Here is a 26,760-nt window from a genome sequence, read left to right as displayed (position 1 = left end):
TTAAAAGGTTCACAGTAATGTTTACAGGGCATCACTGCGGCGGTGGCGGGTCAGGAACTGCACGTCCCCCCATAACATTACTGTAAATAATACCGCAATCACTCACAACTGCAATAAAACATTCACACAAAAAAGTCACGGTCCTTGTCAAAAAGAAATCAGAAAAGAGTCCTCTTCCATTTTTAAAGGGATTCTCCGCTGCTAGACATCTTATCCCCCATCTAAAAAGGTAGGGGATAAAATGTCTAATCGTGGGGGTCCCTCCGCTGGGACCCCTGCAATCTGTCTGCTGCACCTAGCGTTCTGAACAAACGATGGGTACCGGCGACCGTGATGTTACGTCATGCCCCCTCGTGACGTTACACCACGCCCCCTCCATTCATGTCTATGGGAGGGGGCGTGACGGCTGTCACGCCCCCTCCCATAGACATGAATGGAGGGGGCGTGGTGTAACGTCACGAGGGGGCATGGCGTGATGTCACACCACTGCCCCTGGAACGCCCCCTCCCATAGACATGAATGGAGGGGGCGTGGTGTGACATCACAAGAGGGCGTGGCGTGGAACCCGGTATTTGTTCAGTATGCTGTGCGGAGATCGGGTGGGGCCCAGCTGAGTGACCCCGGCGATCAGGCATCTTATCTTTTGTTGGATAGGGGATAAGATGTCTAGCAGCAGAGTATCCCTTTAAGAAGCTGTAATTCTTAGGCCATATTCATATCAATTTTTCAGAATACATTGGCAATACTGTATAGGTCGGGATACCAGTATACTTTGGCGACCCCATGTACTCAATTTGCGAAAAAATAAATAAATAAAATAAAACAACAATGGAGCAGATTTACTAGTGAAAATGCCAAAAAATGGCTTAGATGACTTAATAATGGGGTTTTTTTTAGGCACCTTTTCTCTTCGCTCAACAAGGGTGTGGTTTATTGGTAAATGGCGTGACTTCTAATGAATCTGTGTGACAAAATTGTGGTGCCAAATGCTGACATTAAAAAGGGGTCACCCCCCCCCCTCCCAAAGACTTGCATTGAGGGGGTGGGGGCGTGACTTCATGAGGGGGAGGGGCTATGACGTCACAAGCTCTTGGCACTGGCTCTACCGTTTGTTCCAAACGTTGAGCAGCAGAGTACCCCTTTAAGTACACCAACCAATAATTCATCTAAGGAGAGACTAGACAATCTAAGGCCAAAAATACTTTTTTTTTTTTTTTTTAAACAGATCAATAAAAAGGCTGCAAAGCCAAAAAATGCCTATTTTTAAACCTGAAAAAATGCTAATTTTCCGATGTGTGAATAGGGACTAAATTGGATAATCTGCCCTATTGTTGGGTCAGTTAAAGTGAATGGTCCCACTTTGGTTTAGCTTTTTCCCCCCAGTATCCTGATGTATGTCGTCGACGTACCCTGACAGCATGATGTGAACGGGGCTTTACTTGGTGCCTTTATAGCTCCCATATGGGGTTGCCAACTACCAATTTCCCCAAAACCTCCATGGCAAAATCTACCTAGATACACAGCCATAAAGAAATTGTGATGTAATGGCTGCCATTATGGCTGTCATCCATCTTTACCAAAATCAGATATCGATAGAATTTGTTTTTGCCCCTGAGGACTTACAGTAAATTCACTGGAGAATTCTTGATTTAAAGGGGATTTACATTCTCCTTGACGTTCAGTATCCAAGCATCCAGCAGATTGGAATTTATCATCTCTTCTCCGTAATGTCTACGCCTTGAACACCTGCCAGATCTTCAGACAGAACTGCATTATGGTGTCTTGTTACACGGCCCACTGCTGACCTTGAAGCCTCGCAGCTTTTACCCTTCTCCGCTCATCCAATTTTTTTTACTGGGGTTATTGTCCTTCCGAGCAATCAAAATCAATGCAGAACGGAACACAAGGGGGGGGGGGGGGGGGAAATCCATGTCTGAAATGTTTATGAATGCGTCTTATAACGGTTATGGGGCCAATGCCACAACGTACTGAAAACGCTTATACATACATACAGGCACAACAATGGCGCTTAATATGGCACCCGTATGGGATTTGGAGGTAACATTAAAGGAGATCTGTAGTGCTCTGAACTTTATCCCCTATCCAAAGGATAGGGGATAAGTTTTAGATCAGGGGGGTCCGAGCCCTGGGGCCCCCCCGCGATCTCCTGTATGGGCAATGTACAGGAAAGGGGGTGTTTTGTCCCCGCATGACGTGGCAGCCAGGACGCCCCCTCCATGTATTTCTATGGACTTCATGGAGGGGCATGCCGGCTGCCGTGTCATGCGGGGACAGAACGCCCCCTTTCCTGCACATTGCTGCGATCTAAAACTTATCCCCGATCCTTCGGATAGGGGATAAAGTTCAGAGCACTACAGATCTTATGGATCTTATGAAAATTATGGATTTTCTTTAAAGGGGTATTCCAGGGGAAAAAAAAATGTTTTTATATATATCAACTGGCTCCAGAAAGTTAAACAGATTTGTAAATTTCTTCTATTAAAAAATCTTAATCGTTCCAATAATTATCAGCTGCTGAAGTTGAGTTGTTCTTTTCTGTCTTACAACAGTGCTCTCTGCTGACACCTCTGCTTGTCTTGGGAACTGCACATAGTAGAAGAGGTTTGCTATGGGGATTTGCTTTTACTCTCGACAGTTCCCGAGACAGGTGTAATCAGAGAGCACTTAGACAGAAAAGAACAACTCAACTTCAGCAGATCATAAGTACGGAGAGGATTAAGATTTTTTAATAAAAGTTATTTACAAATCTGTTTAACTTTCTGGAGCCAGTTGATATAGATATATTATCTTAGAGGGGTACTCCACTGCCCAAGCGTTCGGAACAATTTGAACCAAACGCTTGGAGTGGGCAGCGGGGGTCTTGGCGTCATAACCACGCCCCTGGTGATGTCACACCCCACTCAATGCAAGTCTATGGGAGGGGGCGTGGCGGCCGCCACGCCCCCTCCCATAGACTTGCATTGAGGGGCGTGGCATCACGAACGAACGCCGAGTGCTGCACAGAGATCGCGGGGGTCCCCAGCAGTGGGACCCACGCAATCAGACATCTTATCCCCTAGCCTTTGCATATGGGATAATAAGATGTCTTGGGGCAGAGTACCCCTTTCAATCTTAAGTCCCATTGGGCATCTATGGGATTCCGCCACCAAATCCCAGAAAATTCAAGACAGGTCTTTAAATTTTGCAGAATGCAGAATTTTCATTGTGTGAATGGAACAGCGGAATCCCATTTAAATCATGCTGGTATTTGTCAGAGAAATTTCATGGTGTTCCAAAATACGAACAATCAATATGGCCGCCATTCTAGCGCTTATCATCCAGATTTTCTATACATATGTGTGGGTGTATTACTGCATCACAAAGTATATTTCGGAAGCTTGGTAAAAATCCCCATAGCGAAAGAAATTGAGTTGTAGCTATTGGGCATTGCTATAGGGGGTACAGTACCCCAAAGCACATCTGCCCCATAAGAGACCAGTATTAAAATTGGTCCATGGTGCTCTGTTGCAGATTTTGCATTAGGGTCCAGAATCTTTAAAGAGGTTCTCCACTAGAAAACATTTTTTTTTTTTTTTTTTATCAACTGGTGCCACAAAGTTAAACAGATTTGTGAATTACTTCTATATAAAAATCTTAATCCTTCCAGCACTTATCAGCTGCTATAAGCTTCAGAGGAAGTTCTTTTCTTTTTGAACTTCCTTTCTGTCTGACCACAGTGCTCTCTGCTGACACCTCTGTCAATTTTCGGAATTGTCCCGAGTAGGAGTAAATCCCCATAGAAAACCACTCCTGCTCTGGAAAGTTCCTGACATGGACAGAGGTGTCAGCAGAGAGCACTGTGGTCAGACAGAAAGGAAGTTCAAAAAGAAAAGAACTTCCTCTGTACTATACAGCAGCTGATAAGTACTGGAAGATTTTTTAATAGAAGTCATTTACAAATCTTTCTAACTTTCTGGCACCAGTTGATTACAAAAAATATGTTTTCCAGTGGAGTACCCCTTTAAAGGGGTAAAGGGGTACTCCGGTGGAAATTAATATATATATATTTTTTTTTTTTAAATCAACTGGTGCCAGAAAGTTAAACAGATTTGTAAAGGACTTCTGTTAAATAATCTTTACCCTTCCAGTACATTTTAGCAGCTGTATACTACAGAGGAAATTCTTTTCTTTTTGAATATATTTTTTGTCTTGTCCACAGTGCTCTCTGCTGACACCTCTGTCCGTATCAGGAACTGTCCAGAGAAGTTTGCAATGGGGATTTTCTCCTGCTCTGGTCCGTTCCTGATACGGGCATCAGGTGTCAGCAGAGAGCACTGTGGCCAGACAAAAAGGAAATTAAAAAAGAAAAGAACTTCCTGTGAAGCATATAACAGCTGATAAGTACTGGAAGGATTAAGATTTTTAAATAGAAGTAATTTACAAATCTGTTTAACTTTCTGGCACCAGTTGATAAAAAAAAAAAAAGTTTTTCCAGTGGAGTACCCCTTTAACCCCTTAAGGACCAAGGACGTACCGGTACGTCCTTGGTCCTGCTCTCCTGATATAACGCGGGGTTACACAGTAACTCCGAGTCATATCACGGCGGGCCCGGCGTCATAGTGAAGCCGGGACCTGCCTCTAATAGCGCGCAGCGCCGATCGCGGCTAAAAGTGAAAGTGAAAGTTGCCGGCTAGCTCAGTCGGGCTGTTCGGGATAGCCGCGGCTAATCGCGGCATCCCGAACAGCTGACAGGACAGCGGGAGGGCCCCTACCTGCCTCCTCGCTGTCCGATCGCCGAATGACTGCTCAGTGCCTGAGATCCAGACATGAGCAGTCATGCGGCAGAATTGTCGATCACTGGTTTCCTATGAGAAACCAGTGATCAATGATGATCAGTGTGTGCAGTGTTATAGGTCCCTATGGGATAACAATGATCAGTATAAGAGATCAGTGTGTGCAGTGTTATAGGTCCCTATGGGATAACAATGATCAGTATAAGAGATCAGTGTGTGCAGTGTTATAGGTCCCTATGGGATAACAATGATCAGTATAAGAGATCAGTGTGTGCAGTGTTATAGGTCCCTATGGGACCTATAACACTGCAAAAAAAAGGTGGAAAAAAAAAGTGAATAAAGATCATTTAACTCCTCCCCTATTAAAAGTTTGAATCACCCCCCTTTTGCAATAAAAAAAATAAAAATAAAAACAGTGTAAATAAAAATAAAAATATGTGGTATCACCGCGCGCGGAAATGTCCGAATTATAAAAATATATCATTAATTAAACCGCTCGGTCAATGGCGTGCGCGCAAAAAAATTCCAAAGTCCAAAATAGTGCATTTTTGGTCACTTTTTATATCATTTAAAAATGAATAAAAAGCGATCAATAAGTCCTATCAATGCAAAAATGGTACAGTTAAAAACTTCAGATCACGGCGCAAAAAATGAGCCCTCATACCGCCCCATACACGGAAAAATAAAAAAGTTATAGGGGTCAGAAGATGACAATTTTAAACGTATTAATTTTCCTGCATGTAGTTAGGATTTTTTCCAGAAGTCCGACAAAAACAAACCTATATAAGTAGGGGATCATTTTAATCGTATGGACCTACAGAATAAAGATAAGGTGTCATTTTTACCGAAAAGTGTACTACGTAGAAACGGAAGCCCCAAAAATTACAAAACGGCGTTTGTTTTTTTCAATTTTGTCGCACAATGATTTTTTTTTTCCGTTTCACCGTAGATTTTTGGGCAAAATGTTTGACGTCATTACAAAGTAGAATTGGTGGCGCAAAAAATAAGCCATCATATGGATTTTTAGGTGCAAAATTGAAAGAGTTACGATTTTTTAAAGGCAAGGAGCAAAAAACGAAAATGCAAAAACGGAAAAAACCCCGGTCCTTAAGGGGTTAAGTTACGTTTCTGCCCAGAAGACATAAGAAAGAACCAGCTGCGTAGAATTTGCAACTAGAAGACAGAGCCACGACCTTAGGTTTACTTTAGGGGGGAGATGCTATTTAGGTCTTGCATGGACTCCTGTAAGTCTGCATAAAGGTCTTCAGATGTGCACCCACAGACATACCACCGCCATGACCTCAGAACTCGCTGAAATAGGTAGAAAGGCTGCTGAGATCCTACAGAAATAGGAGAGGCTGAGCAAGAAAACGACAACGTGCAGGAGCTGTCACAACAGGTTGTGTGTCTGGCGTGCAAGCGAGAAGGCGAATTCCTGACATCCCCATCCTGCACGTCCTCTACAGACAACATACTATGACCTGCCCCATAAACTTGTCACTGCCTCCAGGGGAAAACTAGACATATATGGTCTTCACCAAGGATCTGGTCAAAAGGAGGAAGCCGAGCTTCTCGCAAAACCTGCTGGGACACATCTATAGTCGGGAACACAAGGTGAAAGAAGCCATTAATCTCACATAGAAGGGGATTACTGGGAAGTTGTAATTTAAGGAAAAACACCAATAAAAATAATTGACATTGTTAACCATACCAACCAGGCAAAGATCAGACAGATTTCTGTTCTATTATAGCTTTGAAAACTGAAGCCATTATTTTACGAATTGCGTCTTTAGGGTAGGGTAGAGCTGGGCGGTATGACCAAAAATGTGTATCACGGTATTTTTCAAACTTATGGCGGTTACACGGTATTTCAAGGTATTTATTTATTTTTTTACTAATTTCCCCCTTACCCCCCCTCGAATTAATTATCAGCCGCAGTGCGCCGGAACTAATCCTATATGACCCGCGGGCGGTGCCCCCCACCGAATGAACTGAACGAATCAGCTGCAGTGCTGTCCACATCGGGGGACTAATCATGTTACCTGCAGGCGCTGGAAATGAAGTTCTGCAGCGCCCGCGGCCCACTGGTTTAGCGCTTGCAGGGGGAGGTGACAGTTTCCGTTCTCCGAAAAAAAAGTCCTGCCCCCCCCCCCCCCCCGGCTCACCACTCATTTATTTCCAGCGCCTGCGGCTCACAGGAGGAGGAGGAGAAGGAGAGTAGTGCCTGTCGGTAACATGATTAGTCCCCCACAGCGCTGCAGCTGATTCGAGGGGGGGGGGCATGCCAGTGTTGCGGTATAGGGAAAAATTCATATCCTACAGAAAAAACACACACCGGTATTCGGTATGAACCAGTATACCGCCCAGCACTAGGGTAGGGTCACCCACAGCGCATCCGCAGTGGATTTTACACTGCGGAAAATACGCATTGGATTAGAGGTGGGTCACAGTCACCAAAGCCTCCAAATTTTACCGCACACACAGGGCTGGGTAGTCAAGGAGGCCGGACGAAGCACGCAATTACGTGCGAAACTGCCGGCATAGCCTCCGAGCGCCACACTACCATGCGCCATCGCTGAGATCCAGCTCCCGGTGAACCGGACCCCTACACGCTACAGTCTCCTCTGAGCGGTGAGTGCACCTACGTTTTGTCTTTTTGTACCTTAATTTACAAATATGTTTAACTTTCCGGCACCAGTTGATATAAAAAATAAAGTTTTCCAGTGGAGTACCCCTTTAAATAACTTTAGCTAGTCCTATCCGACTAACCGTCTAGCAACAGACATCAGAACCAGCGGGTGTCACCAGCCAATCTGCACGCCATGTGGAGAGCCAGTGAAGTATGGTGGAGTGTATGAGTGTCATATCAATGTGTTAGGCTCTGATCATGTCTCTATTTCGGTTTCCCTGTTACATTATCGGAGCAGACAAACCAGAAATTATGGGAGTGCCAGATCCATTGTAAGTCAAACACTAAAGGTACCCAATATTTCCGTCATGCTGTCGCCAACAGATATGACAGACCCCGGCATTTGAGCCTCCAGGCATTACAGCGGCATTAAAGGGGTATTCCAGGCAAAAAAAAATTTTTTTTTTATTATATATATATATATATATATATATATATATATATATATATATATATCTCTATATATATATCTCAACTGGCTCCGGAAAGTTAAACAGATTTGTAAATTACTTCTATTAAAAAATCTTAATCCTTCCAATAGTTATTAGCTTTTGAAGTTGAGTTGCTGTTTTCTGTCTAACTGCTCTCTGATGACTCACGTCCCGGGATCTGTGCAGTTCCTATGGGGATATTCTCCCATCATGCACAGCTCCCAGGACGTGACTTCATCATTGAGCAGTTAGACAGAAAACTTCAGAAGCTATTGGAAGCATTAAGATTTTTTAATAGAAGTAATTTACAAATTTGTTTAACTTTCTGGAGCCAGTTGATATATATAAAAAACTTTTTGCCTGGAATACCCCTTTAAAAGAAGCTTCTACCCCCATGAAAGCACTAGACCTAAGATCCTGGTGCTACCATCACTGCAGGAGGATACAAACACGTCCGGGTGCCATCTGTATCCCCCTGGACCCTTCATTTCAACACGTTCTGACTGCTCTATAAATACTCGGCAGCTGTTTCTTCTTGTGGAAACTAAACCAGAATGGGGGGTCCTTATAGCGCTGATCCCGGGGCAGCACGGTAAACTTCACTGTCTAACATTGCTTCCTTTACTTAGATCTATATGGCTAGCATTTAAAGGGGTATTCCAGGCAAAAACTTTTTTTTATATATATCAACTGGCTCCGGAAAGTTAAACAGATTTGTAAATTACTTCTATTAAAAAATCTTAATCCTTCCAATAGTTATTAGCTTCTGAAGTTTTCTGTCTAACTGCTCAATGATGATGTCACGTCATGGGAGCTGTGCATGATGGGAAAATATCCCTTGCATGATGGGAGAATATCCCCATAGGAGCTGGACAGATCCCGGGACGTGAGTCATCAGAAAGCAGTTAGACAGAAAACAGCAACTCAGCTTCAGAAGCTAATAACTATTGGAAGGATTAAGATTTTTTTAATAGAAGTAATTTACAAATCTGTTTAAAGGGGTACTCCGCCCCTGGACATCTTATCCCCTATCCAAAGGATAGGGGATAAAATGTCAGATCGCCGCGGTGCTGCTGCTGGGGAGCCCCGGGATCCCCGCTGCGGCACTGCGCTATCATTACAGCACAGAGAGAGTTAGCTTTGTGCGTAATGACGGGCGATACAGGGGACGGAGCCGCGTGACGTCATGGCTCCGCCCCTCGTGACATCACAGCTCCGCCCCTCGTGACATCACGGCCCGTCCCCTTAATGCAAGTCTATGGCAGGGGGCGTGACAACCGCCGCGCCCCCTCCCATAGACTTGTATTGAAAGGGGTGGGCCGTGACGTCACGATGCTCCGGCCCCTGTATTGCGGGTCATTACGTGCAGAGCGAACTCGCTCTGTGCTGTAATGATAGCGCAGTGCCGCAGCGGGGATCCCCAGCAGCGGCACCGCGGCGATCTGACATCTTATCCCCTATCCTTTGGCTAGGGGATAAGATGTCTAGGGGCGGAGTGCCCCTTTAACTTTCCGGAGCCAGTTGATATATAAAAAAAAAGTTTTTGCCTAGAATACCCCTTTTAATCTCCCAAGGGGAGCCAAAATATGATCTTATACAAGAGGCCTTAAAGGGGTACTCCGGCCCTACGACATCTTATGCCCTATCCACGCGCCCTCCTATAGACTTGCATTGAGGCGGCATGGCTGTGACCTCATGAGTGGGGTGTGACTATGACGTCACGAGCCTCCACCCCGCATCGCCAGTCATCCGGTGCGGAGCGAAGTTCACTCCGTGCACCGGATGTCTGGGGTGACGCAGCCGAGATCTTTGGATAGGGGATAAGATGTCTAGGGGCGGAGAACCCCTTTAACAGTCATCCTGTTCACCCACACTAAACCCAATACACTCGGTTATAGAGCGGGTGAACAGGAGACCGATGAGGGGGTCACTGACTCCTATATGTACCTTTACTCCGGAGATCTGCACACTGGAGGCCGGCCCACCATCTCATGTGACTATTCATTGTCGCTGGTCACGTGATCACTGCGCCAACTGTGGGGAATGTTCACACTGAGGACACTAAGTAGAATTTCAACAGCCTATTCGGTGCCAATTTCATGTCATTTTTGCTGCATTTTACCACGTGTGACCGAGCCCTAAGGGGAAAACTTACTGAGTTGCCCATAGCAACCAATCAGATGGCTTCTTTCATTTTTCACAGGCCTCTTTAAAAATGAAAGAAGCGATCTGATTGGTTGCTATGGGCAACTCAGCAACTTTTCCTCTGGACGGGTTTTGATAAATCTCCCCCTAAGAGTAGGATCACATAGTAAACTTGCCGCAGATTTTCTAACACATTGGGGGGGATATTTATCAAAACCTGCGCAAAGGAAAAGTTGCCCAGTTGCCCATAGCAACCAATCAGATCGCTACTTTCATTTTGCAGAGGACTTGTTAGAAATGAAAGCAGCGATCTGATTGGTTGCTATGGGCAACTGGGCAACTTTTCCTCTGGATAGTTGCCCAGGATCGTAGGGTAACAAACACAACTATAGATTACAAACTGTTCCGAACGCTGGAGCCGGCAGCTTGTGATATCGTAGCCACGCCCCTTCATGACATCACACCCCGCCCCCTCAATGCAAGTCTATGGGAGGGGGCGTGACATCCGTCACGCCCCCTCCCATAGACTTGCATTGAGGGGGTGGGGCGTGACGTCATGAGGGGGTGGGGGCTATGACATCACAAGCTCCCGACACCGGCTCTAGCGTTCGGAACAGTTCGTTCCAAACGCTGAGCAGCGGAGTGCCCCTTTAATTCATTTTTTCCATTGACATCCAAGTACGCAAATAAGATATTTGCGGTTGACGTAATTGCTGCAGCGTGCTCCGATCTCCTCACTGAAGGGGTTAAATGGTCTTTGTATTTATTCTATACACGAGGAACTGAATATTTCGTAGGCCTGACTCATATTCTGCACAATAGAAAGAGACAGGATGATGGGAATAATAGGTCATTTCAGCTCCATAGTGGCTGCATTCATATGGAAGATGTAACACGCGGAGGAAGGAAAACAATGGCGATCAAATCAGGAATATTCTCAAGGAAATATCTAAAGATGGAATGGCCAAACAGCAACAAAATGGGGTCGGGGGTCTCTCTAGTTCTCCTTAGCACAGGGGGTCTCCAAACTTTTGTATGTGAAATAGGATTCTAAAAAGAGGATGTGAACAATCCTGGTAAATATATGGATATAACCATAGTGTTGGGGCTCAATAAAAGTTTTATTAACTCCAAATCAGCAAGTGTCATTTTTAAGTGTGTAAATTAAAGGGCGCAACCTCAGTGACAGTAATGCCAACACAGCAAAACATCAGCAAGAGTGATGCAGGGAGGAGTGTCATAAATTAAAACGAAATACACGAAAACTGACAAACTATCAAAGACAAGGCGGGGGGAAAGGTAGAGGAGTGGGGACGGCGGTAAAATTTGAGCGAAACAGATGGGAACGATCCCATAGAGGTCCATTTCTGAAAGACAAGAGAAGCAACCAGATAGACCATACCGCGTAGAAAGGAGGAATGATCAGTGACTCTCATTGAAAACCATATGCCAAACGATGCATCCAGTTGCATCCGTTTTGAGTCTTTTAAAAGGTTTTGTCTGTTTTTTTCCCGTACCCAAAACCATAGCCTACCACGGTTTTAGGTCCGGTGCATTGCCGTGGAATGAGATTTGCCATAGAATGAGATGGTCCGCCTCCATCACATCCTATTGGCTCTCTCTTGTCACGTGACATATTTAAACGTCACACATCGATGCGCACAGTAGTCTCAGTTTGGCTATCACAGGGAGAGGATCTCCTCACCCTGTGATAGCTGAAGCTGCACGGAGCTCACATGGGTTCTGTGGCCCGACAGAAGTTCACACATGTACGCAGCTCATACGGCTGCCTCATTTACTGTTGATCCACAGCGCTATCGGGATCCCTATGCCCGATGGCGCTGTCATCAGTGTGCGTCCCCGCGAGCGCCCCACGGCCGCAGCTCTACTCCCCGTCCCCCGCATCTCTACTCCCCGTCCCGTTAACGCTCAGGGAGCGGGGAACAGAAAGTAGAGCATCGGGCGCAGGTCAAGTTATTCGCGTAGTGCTGCGCATGCGCAGTACTACTTTACCTGCGCCCGATGCTCTACTTTCTGTTCCCCGCTCCCTGAGCGTTAACGGGACGGGGAGTAGAGCTGCGGCCGTGGGGCGCTCGCGGGGACGCACACTGATGACAGCACCATCGGGCGTAGGAATCCCCATAGCGCTTTGGATCGCTCCCTTGAGCGTTCACAGGGGACGGGGAGTAGAGCTGCGGGGGACGGGGAGTAGAGCTGCGGGGGACGGGGAGTAGAGCTGCGGGGGACGGGGAGTACAGCTGCGGGGGACGGGGAGTATAGCTGCGGGGGACGGGGAGTAGAGCTGCGGGCGTGGGGCGCTCGCGGGGACGCACACTGATGACAGCGCCATCGGGCATAGGAATCCCGATAGCGCTGTGGATCAACAGTACATGTAATAATAGAGTAAATGTATATGAGGCAGCCGTATGAGCTGCGTACATGTGTGAACTTCTGTCGGGCCACAGAACCCATGTGAGCTCCGTGCAGCTTCAGCTATCACAGGGAGAGGAGATAGGAGATCCTCTCCCTGTGATAGCCAAACTGAGACTACTGTGCGCATCGATGCGTGAAGTTTAAATATGTCACGTGACAACAGAGAGCCAATAGGATGTGATGGAGGCGGACCATCTCATTCTATGGCAAATCTCATTCCACGGCAATGCACCGGGTGAAAAACCATATTAAACCCTATACGTTTTTTGTTTTTTTTAACATGGGAGTCAATGGGAACCGTATGTGTGTACGATTCCATCTGGTTTTCACCATACAGTTTTTGACTTTGCACAGTTTTTTTCCTTGGAATTTCAATCAAACAAGTGAAACTTTATTCATAATGTGAAAAGTTAAAAATGTATACTTTTTTCTTTTTTTTTTTCCTTAAAAACGGATGCAACCAGACATCATTTTTCAAACCGTATACGGGTTAACATTTGTACACACGTTTTGATACAGAATAGTTGGGTGTTGAGGAATCCGTTTTTCATCCAAAAACCTGATACGGGAACTGTATTGCAAAAATGTGGCGTCAATGCAGCCGTAGACTACAGATTTGGGTACAGGAAAAAAAAAAAAGTGACAGAACCGTACAGGATGCAAAATGGACACAATCGGATGCATCTTTTGGCATATGGTTTACAATGGAGAGTCAATGCATACGGTTTTCAGTACGGTTCCATACGGTTTTAAAATTGAAAACTTATACGGGAACTGTGTATTGCAAAAACATGGTGTGAACCCAGCCTTAGGGTGCATTCATGCATTCGTTTTTGCAATACAGTTCCCGTATCAGGTTCTTGATGAACAACGGATTCACCAAAACCGGACTAAACTGTATCAAAATGTGTGTACAAATTTTTACCCGTATACAGTTAAAAACTGTATACGGTTTGAAAAATGATGTCCGGTTGCATCTTTAATTTTTTTTTTTTTTTTTTTTTTTTACTTTTCACTCCCTTATGAATAAAGTTTCACTTGTTTGATTGAAATTCCAAGAAAGAAAACTGTGCACAGTAAAAAAAAACATATGGGCCAAACCGGATGGAACCGTAAGCACTTCCAGTTCTGTACGGTTACCATTGACTCCCATGTAAAAAAAAAAAAAAAAAAACATATACCGTTTAATAGTTTTTCAGCCAGACCAAAAACCGTGGTAGGCTACGGTTTTGGGAATGGGGGGGGAACGGACAAAACCGTACAGGATGCAAAACGGATGCAACGTTTGGCATACGGTTTTCACATTGAAAACATATACGGGAACTGTATTGCAAAAACGTGGTGTGAATGCCGCCTAACACATGAAGAGTTCGGCTATGTGCACATCCGCGTTCGGGAGCTCCATTGCAGAAGCGAACAACGCTGGAAGTTCCATGTCACAACGCACCCCAATGCGTCCTACTGACTTTGAATTGGGTCCGTCAGGATTCCAAGGTATGGTCTGTCTAGTGCCTTTACCTCAGTTATAAAGGGGGCTCTCTCTAATGTTAGACACAACCGGTTTGCTCAAGAATCCATGATGTATTCATCTTGGTTCATAGAAGAGGACACCATCTATGTCATCCATATGCCCTACTGCCAGCCATATCATTTTAAAGGGGTACTCCCGTGGAAAACTTATGTAAAAAAAAAAAAAAAAAAATCAACTGGTGCCAGAAAGTTAAACAGATTTGTAAATTACTTCTATTAAAACATCTTAATCCTTTCAGTACTTTTTAGGAGCTGTATACTACAGAGGAAATGCTTTTCTTTTTGGATTTCTCTGATGTCAGGAAGTTCTTTTGTTTTTGAATTTTCTTTTCTGTCCACTGACCACAGTGCTCTCTGCTGACACCTCTGTTCATTTTAGGAACTGTCCAGAGTAGGAGCAAATCCCCATAGCAAACCTCTCCTGCTCTGGACAGTTCCTGACATGGACAGAGGTGTCAGCAGAGAGCACTGTGGTCAAGACAGAAAGGAAATTCAAAAAGAAAATAACTTCCTGTCGATCATAACTGCAGCAGATAAGTACTGGAAGGATTAAGATTTTTTAATAGGAGTAATTTACAAATCTGTTTACATTTCTGGCACCAGTTGATTTAAATCATAAAAATAGTTTTCCAACGGAGAACCCCTTTAATAAAAGGTTCACACTGCCGTTAAGCTCAACCCCGTTCTGGGTCTGTTTATCCCAAAAAAATAAAAATAAATACATACAAAATAAAAAGACCAGCCCAGTCTCTACGGATCCCATCGACTTGAATGGAGTCTGTCAGGGATTTGGTATTTTACAGAGTTGAGTGGAGTAAAAAATAGGACATGCACGGTGAAGGGTTAAATTTTGACATTCCCAATCCTTTAAACTTTTTGAATTTGATCCAGTTTGTGGTTGAGCAATGGAAGAATACACAGTGAATAATAAAAGAATTAGGAAAAAAAAATAAATTAAAAAGACAGAAAAGCTTGAACAAAATCAATAGAGACAATATGGAAGCAGACGCAATGAAACCCATATGAATGAGTTGCCAGTAATGTTTTCAGGCAATCTCCCCAGAAGCCATCTTCAGGTCCGCTCATCTCAGAACACTTCATAAAGAACAATCGGATCCATCACTTAACCTCCCAGCACATACACGACCACAAAGCCCTCATCCGATTAGTGATTCTGACATTAAATACCTCATCCATTGCGTCTGGATTTATATCCACTACAGAAGGACTTTCAGACGACTTTACTTGTATAAAGAAGTTACAAGGAACCAAGATAATCGTTCATGCATTAAAGTATGAGCTAGATAGATAGATAGATAGATACGATAGATACGAGAGATAGATACGATAGATACGAGAGATAGATACGATAGATACGAGAGATAGATACGATAGATACGAGAGATAGATACGATAGATACGAGAGATAGATACGATAGATACGAAAGATAGATACGATAGATACGAGAGATACGAGCGAGATAGATACGAGCGAGATAGATACGAGCGAGATAGATACGAGCGAGATAGATACGAGCGAGCTAGATACGAGCGAGCTAGATACGAGCGAGCTAGATACGAGCGAGCTAGATACGAGCGAGCTAGATACGAGCGAGCTAGATACGAGCGAGCTAGATACGAGCGAGCTAGATACGAGCGAGCTAGATACGAGCGAGCTAGATACGAGCGAGCTAGATACGAGCTAGCTAGATACGAGCGAGCTAGATACGAGCTAGATACGAGCTAGATACGAGCTAGATACGAGCTAGATACGAGATAGATACGAGCTAGATACGAGCTAGATAGATACGAGCTAGATAGATACGAGATAGATAGATACGAGATAGATAGATACGAGATAGATAGATACGAGATAGATAGATACGAGATAGATAGATACGAGATAGATAGATACGAGATAGATAGATACGAGATAGATAGATAGATATGAGAGATAGATAGATAGATATGAGAGATAGGTAGATAGATAGATACGAGATAGGTAGATAGATAGATACGAGATAGGTAGATAGATAGATACGAGATAGATAGATAGATAGATACGAGATAGATAGATAGATACGAGATAGATAGATAGATACGAGATAGATAGATAGATACGAGATAGATAGATAGATAGATAGATACGAGATAGATAGATAGATAGATACGAGAGATAGATAGATACGAGAGATAGATACGATAGATACGAGAGATAGATACGATAGATACGAGAGATAGATACGATAGATACGAGAGATAGATACGATAGATACGAGCGAGATAGATACGAGCGAGATAGATACGAGCGAGATAGATACGAGCGAGATAGATACGAGCGAGATAGATACGAGCGAGATAGATACGAGCGAGATAGATACGAGCGAGATAGATACGAGCGAGATAGATACGAGCGAGATAGATACGAGCGAGATAGATACGAGCGAGATAGATACGAGCGAGATAGATACGAGCGAGATAGATACGAGCGAGATAGATACGAGCGAGATAGATACGAGCGAGATAGATACGAGCGAGATAGATACGAGCGAGATAGATACGAGCGAGATAGATACGAGCTAGATAGATACGAGCTAGATAGATACGAGCTAGATAGATACGAGCTAGATACGAGCTAGATACGAGCTAGATACGAGCTAGATACGAGCTAGATACGAGCTAGATACGAGCTAGATACGAGATAGATATGAGCTAGATACGAGATAGATAATAGATAGATACGAGATAGACAGATACGAGATAGACAGATACGAGATAGATAGATACGAGATAGATAGATACGAGATAGATAGATACGAGATAGATAGATACGAGATAGATAGATACGAGATAGATAGATACGAGATAGATAGATACGAGATAGATAGATATGAGATAGATAGATACGAGATAGATAGATAGATATGAGAGATAGATAGATAGATAGATAGATGCGAGATAGGTAGATAGATAGATACGAGATAGGTAGATAGATAGATACGAGATAGATAGATAGATACGAGATAGATAGATAGATACGAGATAGATAGATAGATAGATAGATACGAGATAGATAGATAGATAGATACGAGATAGATAGATAGATAGATACGAGATAGATAGATAGATAGATACGAGATAGATAGATAGATAGATATGAGAGATAGATAGATACATACATACGAGATAGATACATACGAGATAGATAGATAGATAGATACATACATACGAGATAGATACATACGAGATAGATAGATAGATAGATACATACGAGATAGATACGAGCGAGATAGATACGAGCGAGATAGATACGAGCGAGATAGATACGAGCTAGATAGATACGAGCTAGATACGAGATAGATACGAGCTAGATACGAGCTAGATACGAGCTAGATACGAGCTAGATACGAGCTAGATACGAGCTAGATACGAGATAGATACGAGATAGATACGAGATAGATACGAGATAGATACGAGATAGATACGAGATAGATACGAGATAGATACGAGATAGATACGAGATAGATAGATATGAGATAGATAGATACGAGATAGATAGATACGAGATAGATAGATACGAGATAGATAGATACGAGATAGATAGATACGAGATAGATAGATAGATATGAGAGATAGATAGATAGATAGATAGATGCGAGATAGGTAGATAGATAGATACGAGATAGGTAGATAGATAGATACGAGATAGATAGATAGATACGAGATAGATAGATAGATACGAGATAGATAGATAGATACGAGATAGATAGATAGATACGAGATAGATAGATAGATAGATAGATATGAGATAGATAGATAGATACGAGATAGATACGAGATAGATAGATAGATAGATACGAGATAGATAGATAGATACATACATACGAGATAGATACATACGAGATAGATAGATAGATACATACATACGAGATAGATACATACGAGATAGATAGATAGATAGATACATACGAGATAGAGAGATAGATAGATAGATAGATACGAGATAGATAGATACGAGATAGATAGATACGAGATAGATAGATACGAGATAGATAGATAGATACGAGATAGATAGATAGATACGAGATAGATAGATAGATACGAGATAGATAGATAGATACGAGATAGATAGATAGATAGATACGAGATAGATAGATAGATAGATACGAGATAGATAGATAGATACGAGATAGATAGATAGATACGAGATAGATAGATAGATACGAGATAGATAGATAGATACGAGATAGATAGATAGATACGAGATAGATAGATAGATACGAGATAGATAGATAGATACGAGATAGATAGATAGATACGAGATAGATAGATAGATAGATAGATACGAGATAGATAGATAGATAGATACGAGATAGATAAATAGATACGAGATAGATAGATAGATACGAGATAGATAGATAGATACGAGATAGATAGATAGATACAGGACAGACAGGTCCACTACACCCTGTGTCTCATCCAGAAACAATTCTACAGAACATTACTTGACTGATTTTCAGCCATATTTGTAGCTATAATGTAAGGATTGTGCAACTTATATCGCCCAACACCTGGGACATATAGGAGATTTATCCAAACCCGTCCAGAGGAAAAGTTGCCCAGTTGCCCATAGCAACCGGATCGCTTCTTTCATTTTTCAGAGGCCTTTTCAAAAATGAAAGAAGCGATCTGATTGGTTGCTATGGGCAACTGGGCAACTTTTCCTCTGGACGGGTTTTAATAAATCTCTGAGGCGCCAGGCATATTTAGTCATGCATTTGGGAAGCAGAGCAGCAGCAGCAGCCCCCCTGTCCATTACCATTCAGTATTTTAGGAGACCCTTCATTGCTGTGCGGCAGCCCAAAGAGGAAGTGATGATAGATTACTTCCTCCCAGCATTTATGAAGCCACTCAGGTGTAGTGAGCAGCGCTAGCAATAGTAATCTTGTTTAAAAGGGTACTCCACTGCTCAACATTTGGAACAAAATGTTCCGAACGCTGGAGTCGGGAGCTTGTGATGTCATAGCCCCACCCCCTCAATGCAAGTCTATGGGAGGGGGCGTGACGGTGTCACGCCCCCTCCCATAGAATTGCATTGAGGGGGTGGGGCTATGACGTCACAATCTCCTGGCGCCAGCTCCACCGTTCGGAACAGTTTGTTCCAAACGCTGAGCATGTGAGAACTTTTGGTGCATTGGACAACGTGCGCCCAAATGACTAAATCAAGAGATTTCCATTTATTTAAGCTCTCTGTTAGGATGCGTTCACACTGCGGAATCTTCGCTCGCTGAATTCCGCGAGCGGAGGTTCCGCCTGGCGGCCACCGAAGTTACTTCGGCGCTAGGGCCGCGGGGCACCGAGACGTCACCATTGACGGCTATGCAGTGCTCGCGGAATCCGCGCAAAGAATGAACATGTTCTTTCTTTGCGCGGAACAATTTCAGCGGCGGAATTGTCCGCCGCAGAAATTCCGCAGAGTGAACGGGTCTCGCGGAGACCCATTCACACTAATGTTAAGTTCACACCGCGGAATTCCACTCGTGGAATTCCGTAGTGTGAACGCACCCTAAGAGGTAAAAGGGGAAAAAAAATGCCAATGCTAAACTTAAAGGGGTACTCAAGTGAAAAACTTTTTATTTTGTTTTATTTTTTTAAGCTGCTGAATGCTACAGAGGAAATGCTTTGCTTTTTGAATTGCTTTTTTTTTTTGTCTTGTCCACAGTGCTCTCTGCTGACACCTCTGTCCGTGTCAGGAACTGTGCAGAGCAGCATAGGTTTGCTATGAGGATTTTGTCCTGCTCTGGACAGTTCCTGATACGGGCATCAGGTGTCAGCAGAGAGCACTGTGGACAAGACAAAAAAAAGAAATTCAAAAAGCAAAGAATGTCCTTTGTAGCATACAGCTGCTAAAAAGTACTGGAAGGATTAAAATTTTTTAATAGACGTAATTTACAAATCTGTTTAACATTCTGGCACCAGTTGATTTAAAAAAAAAAAAAATGTTTTCCACCGGAGTACCCCTTTAATAAATGGCTCTGATAGTAAATGAAATATAAAGCCATGCCCAGCTTGGATAAACAGCTGAAAGTGGCAACTTTCTTTGAAAAATACAAAGAAAAACTTGGCATACTATGTTAATAAGTAAATTATTTTCCTCTCTTATTTTTTTTTTACCATATACACAGAAATCCAACAATAAACTGGGGCCAATAAATTAGTGTATGCCATAGACCGGGACAGAGCGGGTTATGTCATGGACTATAACCCGACCCTGTAGGTGTCCTCATCCTTTTTCTCCTTACCTCCCAGTTTAGCTTAGCAGTAAAATCATGTTTTCTTTCTAAGCTGAAGTGTCATGAAGACTGTGCTGAGCAATGAGCATGTATGTCCCCTCCCACCCCATCCAGCACTGAGCCTTTTACATCAATTATGCCGGGCAGGGAAGGATCAGGCATGCATGCTTTAACTCACCATGGCCTCTATGCTATTTGAGCTTAGAAGAAAAACCTGATTTTATAACTTTCCAACCAGCTAAGAGACAGGTATCACAATTCAGTTTTTATTCGCATGTTATTGGTGAATTCTATCTACATATGCATTTTTACATATATATTACACTTTGGTGCATTTATTTTTTTTGCAGTAAAGAAAAATAATAAAATGCACTGCCAAATGATTACAGATTGTTGCACTTTCTGTGCGATTACAAAAATTGTATTATAAAAAATTTAAAATTTTTTTTTTTTTCAAATGGACAACTACTGCCTAAAACGGGTATGAGGTTACGGTGGTAGACCACAGTGCTTCTGCTAGGTGCGGCCTCTCCCTTACTGTGGTTATGACCCTGGTACAAGAAAATATTCGGAGCCCAATAAGTGCTGCCTTATGTCATCCACAACCCAGACAGATAATAATACCAGTCAGGTGAGGCGTTCCTAGAGGAATGCTGCGCTCTGGGCACGGGTCCAGCTTAACAATTAGTACCTGCCTTTGGGCAATTACAAGATAATTGCGCGATTCAACCCTGTGCCTGGCATAGCCTAGTTTGGGAAATTTTGTGAAATTCTCTGTCAGAAAGTCTCTGAATGATTTATGGACAGGGAATCCTCATTGAAGCTCAGTCATAAACTGCAGCTAACGGAATCAGTCACCATCCACCAGGTTACTCTCCCTTCCCGAACACATGCAATGGAGTCCTGTATCCCATTGCCATGTAAAACCAGCCTGAATGACCCTTTACATTTAGGGTAGGGTCACACATAGCGTATTTCACAATGTACGAAATCCGCTGCATATTCTTCTTTGAGCAGCCCACGTGATTGTGATGCCCTGGCCCCACCTTCAAACCTCGCCGCATACACAGGACTGCCGCCAAGTTACGCCGTGTGTCTGCCCGCTGCGACATTATCGCTGCGTATACGCTATGTGTGACCCTACCCAAAAGCAGTAAAGCCTAAAGCCAGCTCTTACTCCTCCTGACTCAACTGATCTCTCAATAGAAGACAAGATGCTGCCAAAACCCTCTAACACCACCTTAACACTCGCGGGGACCAAGGATTGGGCTTGTTGAACTCCAACATGACCAATCCTTCTTAAAGGGGTACTCCGGTGGAAAAAAAAATGTTTTCAAATCAATTGGTGCTTGAAAGTTAAACAGATTTGTAGATTAGTAACGAGTAAAGAAGCACGTACGTGCACTCACCGCAGATGGAATGGTGCTCGGAGGCTACGCCGGCAGTTTTGCTAGGCCGGAAGAAGTGCGCACTTTGGTTCGGAACTGCCGGCATAGCCTCCGAGCACCATTCCATCTGCGTTGATGCTGTGATCCAGATTCCCGTTACCGGACCCTGACACACAACGGTCTCTGTTGATCGGTGAGTGCACGTACGTGCTTCTTTACTCGTTACTATTGATACTTCATACTCCGCAGGAGACATAGAGCTGGTTTGCTGAGGCCACGCCGACATCCAGTACAGGTGTAGTTTGCCTTTTGTGTGCTCTCCCCTCTTCCTATCTCACTGTTGGATGATTTGTAAATTACTTTTATTAAAAAAAAATCTTAATCCTTCCAGTACTTATCAGCTTCTGTATAAAACAGAGAAATGTGTGAATTTATTTTCTGTCTGACCACAGTGCTCTTTGATGACACCTCTGTCCGTGTCAGGAACTGTCCAGAGCAGCAGAGGTTTTCTATGGGGATATGATTCTAATCTGGATAGTTCCTGACACGGACAGAGGTGTCAGTAGAGAGAACTGGTGTCAGACAGAAATGAAATTCACAAATTTCTCTGTTTTATACAGCAGCTAATAAGTACTGAAAGGATTAAGATTTTTTTAATACAAGTAATTTACAAATCTGTTTAAACTTTTAGGCACCAGTTGATTAGAAAACATTTGTTTTCTACTTCCATCGGAGTTCCCCTTTAAGGCATCCATGCACGGTACTTAAAAGAAGACCAAAGCCACAAATTGGGTTCAGCTGGATCAGCTATTGAAGGTAAAGGGGTGCCAGAAAGTTAAATAGATTTGTAAATTACTTCTATTTAAAAATCTTAATCCTTCCAGTACTTATCAGCTGCCGTATAATATAGAGGAACGTCTTTTCTTTTTGAATTTCCTTTCTGTCTGACCACAGTGCTCTCTGCTGACACCTCTGTCCATTTTAGGAACTGTCCAGAGTAGGAGCAAATCTCCATAGCAAATCTCTCCTGCTTCTGGACAGTTCCTAAAAGGGACAGAGGTGTCAGCAGAGAGCACTGTGCTCAGACAGAAAGGAAATTCAAACGAAAATAACTTCCTGTGGAGCATAGAGCAGCTGATAAGTACTGGAAAGGTTAGGATTTTTTTAAAATAGAAGTAATTTACAAATCTGTTTAACTTTCTGATACCAGGTGATTTAAAAAAAAAATTTTTTCCAGAGGAGTACCCCTTTAATCCCCCATAGTCTGCCAACTGGCAAGAGTCTGCTGCTGGCCAGCCAATCATCCAAAATAGGCAAGTTGGGCCAACATTTACATGTGTGTATGCGCACCACAAGCTTGGGTCTGGGGGACAACCTTTTGTTCTTTATAGTTCTATTGTACGAGTTGTTGCACAGCAGATACATTCCAAAGGAGTTGTACATAGACCTGCAACGCTAACATCAAGTTTTACTTTTTTTCCTGTACATTCAATTTTCTAAGCACTTAGAGTGGGAAAAAGTAAATGTCGTAAAAATTTACCAAAATTATAACCCTGCCTCAAAATGTGTTAATATCAGATATAGAAATTATATATATATATATATATATATATATATATATATATATATATATATATATACACACACATACATACATACATACATATACACACACACACATATATATACACACACACACACACACACACACACACACACAGTGGTCCCTCAACATACGATGGTAATCCGTTCCAAACGGACCATCATTTGTTGAAACCATTGCATGTTGAGGGATCCGTGCAATGTAAAGTATAGGACAGTGGTCTACAACCTGCGGACCACCAGATGTTGCAAAACTACAACACCCAGCATGCCCAGACAGCCGTTGGCTGTCCGGGCATGCTGGGTGTTGTAGTTTTGCAACATCTGGAGGTCCGCAGGTTGTAGACCACTGGTATTGGAGGTTATACTCACGTGTCCCGCCGCTCCGGACCGTCACCGCTGCCCTGGATGTCGCCTTCCATCGCCGTCACCGCGTCCCCAGGGTGTCCCCGACGCTCCGCCAAGGCCTCTGCTTCCCCGGTATCCTCGCTCTCCGTCGCCGCCATCACTTCGCTACACACACCGCTCCTATTGGATGACAGGACGGCGTGGCAGCGACGTGATGACGACGATGGAGAGCGCCGATGATGCAGGGGATCCTGAAGAGGACGCGCCGGAGGTAAGTGATCGTCAGTGGACCACACGGGGCACCGTAAACGGCTATCCGGGGGCAGCTGAAGCAGTCTGCGCTGCAGGATAGCCGTTTATGGGATGGCCCCGACATACAAAAGCATCGTATGTTGATGCTGCCTTCAACATGTGATGGCCTCAGAGAGTGATCGTATGCGGAAATGATCGTATGTCGGGGCCATCGTAGGTCGGGGGGTCACTGTATATATACACACACAGATACATATTAAAGGGTTTGTCTGCTTAGAAGAGGGTTTCTTAAAAATAAGCTGATCACAGTGTGGGGCTCAAAACGATCAGCTGAAACCTATGGTGGACAGCAGGCCGCAGGTATACATCTCTCCAGCAGCGCCACCATAGGGGAAGCTAGACATTGCAAGGTACTCACTGAAAGCCATTCTTCATTCTGGTTAATTGATGGAAGTCGCAAATAGTGGACTCCTTAAGATCACGTTCACATGGCTTATATATCACGAGTACTCCGCATCTGAATATGCGTGAAAACAGAGTGCAATATGTGTCACATTGTTTTAACCGTAATCTATGTCATAATTCACACTAAATCGAACCATTTACATTTTGTTTTCAATGCAGATTTGACATGTCAGTCATATCTAGAGATGAGCGAACTTACAGTAAATTCGATTCGTCACGAACTTCTCAGCTCGACGGTTGCTGACTTTTCCTGCATCAATTAGTTCAGCTTTCCGGTGCTCCGGTGGGCTGGAAAAGGTGGATACAGTCCTAGGAAAGAGTCTCCTAGGACTATATCCACCTTTTCCAGCCCATGGGAGCACCTGAAAGCTGAATTTATGCAGGATAAGTCATCAACTGCCGAGCCGAGAAGTTTGTGACGAATGTAATTTACTGTAAGTTCGCTCATCTCTAGTCGTATCATTACCTCTCCTGCATGTATACTGTGAACATAATGCATCTTCTGGCAAAATCCTCTGCAATAAAGAGTAAAATACACAGTACTAACCTGAGAAAGAGATACATATATATATATATATATATATATATATATATATATATATATATATATATATATATATATTATATATATATATATATATATTATATATATATATATATATATATATAAATTCCTTGAAAACCACACCGAAAATTTGAAGAAAAATTTGTAGCAGAATTTCTGAGGCGATTTGGCACTGAGTTTTCTTGCAGATTTATTTAAATTCTGTACTTGCAACTTTTATCATAGACCCATGTATAATCTGCAACAAAATCTGCATCACCAGGGTTGGCAGGAAACTTTATTGCAGATTTTAACATTGAAATCAATAGGAAAAAATCCACAACAAATCTGCAAGGAATCCATAACGTAAAATTGAAGGGTTGCAGATTTAACAAGAACAAAAACAATAATACACTGGTCAATGTTAACGTGTGTAGATCAGTGTTTTCCGAATGGTGTGCCTCCAGCTGTTGCCTCTAGCATGCTAGGAGTTGTAGTTTGGCAACAGCTAGAAGCTCACTGTTTGGAAAATACTAGTGTAGATAATATTTTCTCCATCCCGCATCCATTAACCCCCAAGTGCCACAGCTACTGATATGCAAAATGTTGGAGGACTCTAAAATAACCATCCTTGGGGCCCTCAGCTGTGCCAAGTCAATCAACATGAAGGACACTCTCTTAGCCTGTAGCTAACCTTTAAAAGGTGTGAGGTGCGAGATCCCTGACACCAGGCTCCAGTGTCACTAATCTATGTCATACCAAAACCCACAAGGGGTAAAGCCTGGCATGTGTGTCATAGCCCTATCCATAGACCATGTGACTTTATCAAGGTGGAAAGTTCCTTCAAAAGACTTTCGGAATCCAAGTGAGCAAAATGTTCTCTAAGAGAAATTTTTGTATGTTAGTTTTACATAAAGGAACATCGTTATATAGAAAGTTTATTTTATCATGAAATTCAATGTATAAGCTAGGGATTGACCGATTATCCGTTTGGCCGATATTCACGATTTTGGACATTATCTGTATCGGCAATTACCTTACCGATATGCCGATAATGCCCCCCCGGCCAGAGACCGCCACCGCTGCCCCATTGCCTCCCCCATCCCCGGTGTTATAATTATCTGTTCCCGGGGTCCGCGCTACTTCTGGCTCCTGCGGCGTCCTGCGCTATTGATGTGCGCTGCGCAATGACGATTGACGTCCTCAACGATGGGGGAGGCAATGGGGTACCGGCGGTGGATCGGAAGGGGGAGAGAAGCGGGCGGCAGCGGTCTCTGGCAGGAGGGAGCAGCAGCGATGGTTCGACTCAAGAGGAGCCCAGGACAGGCAGGGGAAGAGAAGCGGGTGGTGGCGGCGGCGGTCTCTGGCCCCGCAAAAGCCGCTGCAGATCATTGATTTAAAGCGCCCGCTTTAAATCATTGATCTGCAGCAGCTTCTGCGTTCCAAACGCTAGAGCCGGGAGCTTGTGACGTCATAGCCCCGGCCCCTCATGACGTCACGCCCCGCCCCGCCCCCTCAATGCAAGTCTATGGGAGGGGGCGTGACTGCCGTCACGCCCCCTCCCATAGACTTGCATTGAGGCGGCGGGACGTGACATCATGAGGGGCCGGGGCTATGACATCATAAGCTCCCAGCACCAGCTCCAGTTTTCGGAACAGTTTGTTCCAAACGCTGAGCAGCGGAGTACCCCTTTAACATGTGGCCAAGTGTCCATTGAAAACTATGGAGAGGGTCAGATCTCTAATACACTCTAAAAGCCAACTACTTTAACTTAGTAGCTTCTGTAGAAAACTTTTCATGGAAATACTATAACATCGAATCGAATGGTGTCTACAGGGTTATGCACA

The 26,760-nt window shown here is 43.6% G+C and overlaps 1 protein-coding gene across 7 annotated transcripts in view; it reads right to left on the bottom strand.

Moving 5' to 3' along the window:
• The window catches only part of MARK1 (microtubule affinity regulating kinase 1), a 180,425-nt gene that overhangs the window by 147,547 nt on the left and 6,118 nt on the right, over window positions 1-26,760 (bottom strand). Inside the window, exon 1 of one of the 7 annotated variants that reach the window (XM_056568380.1) lies at window positions 18,593-18,616. The exons of the other annotated variants lie outside the window; for them this stretch is intronic. Within the exon in view, the coding sequence (XP_056424355.1) occupies window positions 18,593-18,601 (9 nt within the window). The 5' untranslated portion in view covers window positions 18,602-18,616. Of the gene's footprint in view, window positions 1-18,592; window positions 18,617-26,760 lie in introns of those variants that run through there. 7 annotated transcript variants of the gene reach the window in all.

This window comes from Hyla sarda, chromosome 3 (assembly GCF_029499605.1).
Source record: "Hyla sarda isolate aHylSar1 chromosome 3, aHylSar1.hap1, whole genome shotgun sequence".
Taxonomy (NCBI): Eukaryota; Metazoa; Chordata; class Amphibia; order Anura; family Hylidae; genus Hyla; species Hyla sarda.
The sequence above is the reverse complement of the archived record's forward strand: the minus strand, read 5'-3'. Positions and strand labels throughout refer to the sequence as shown.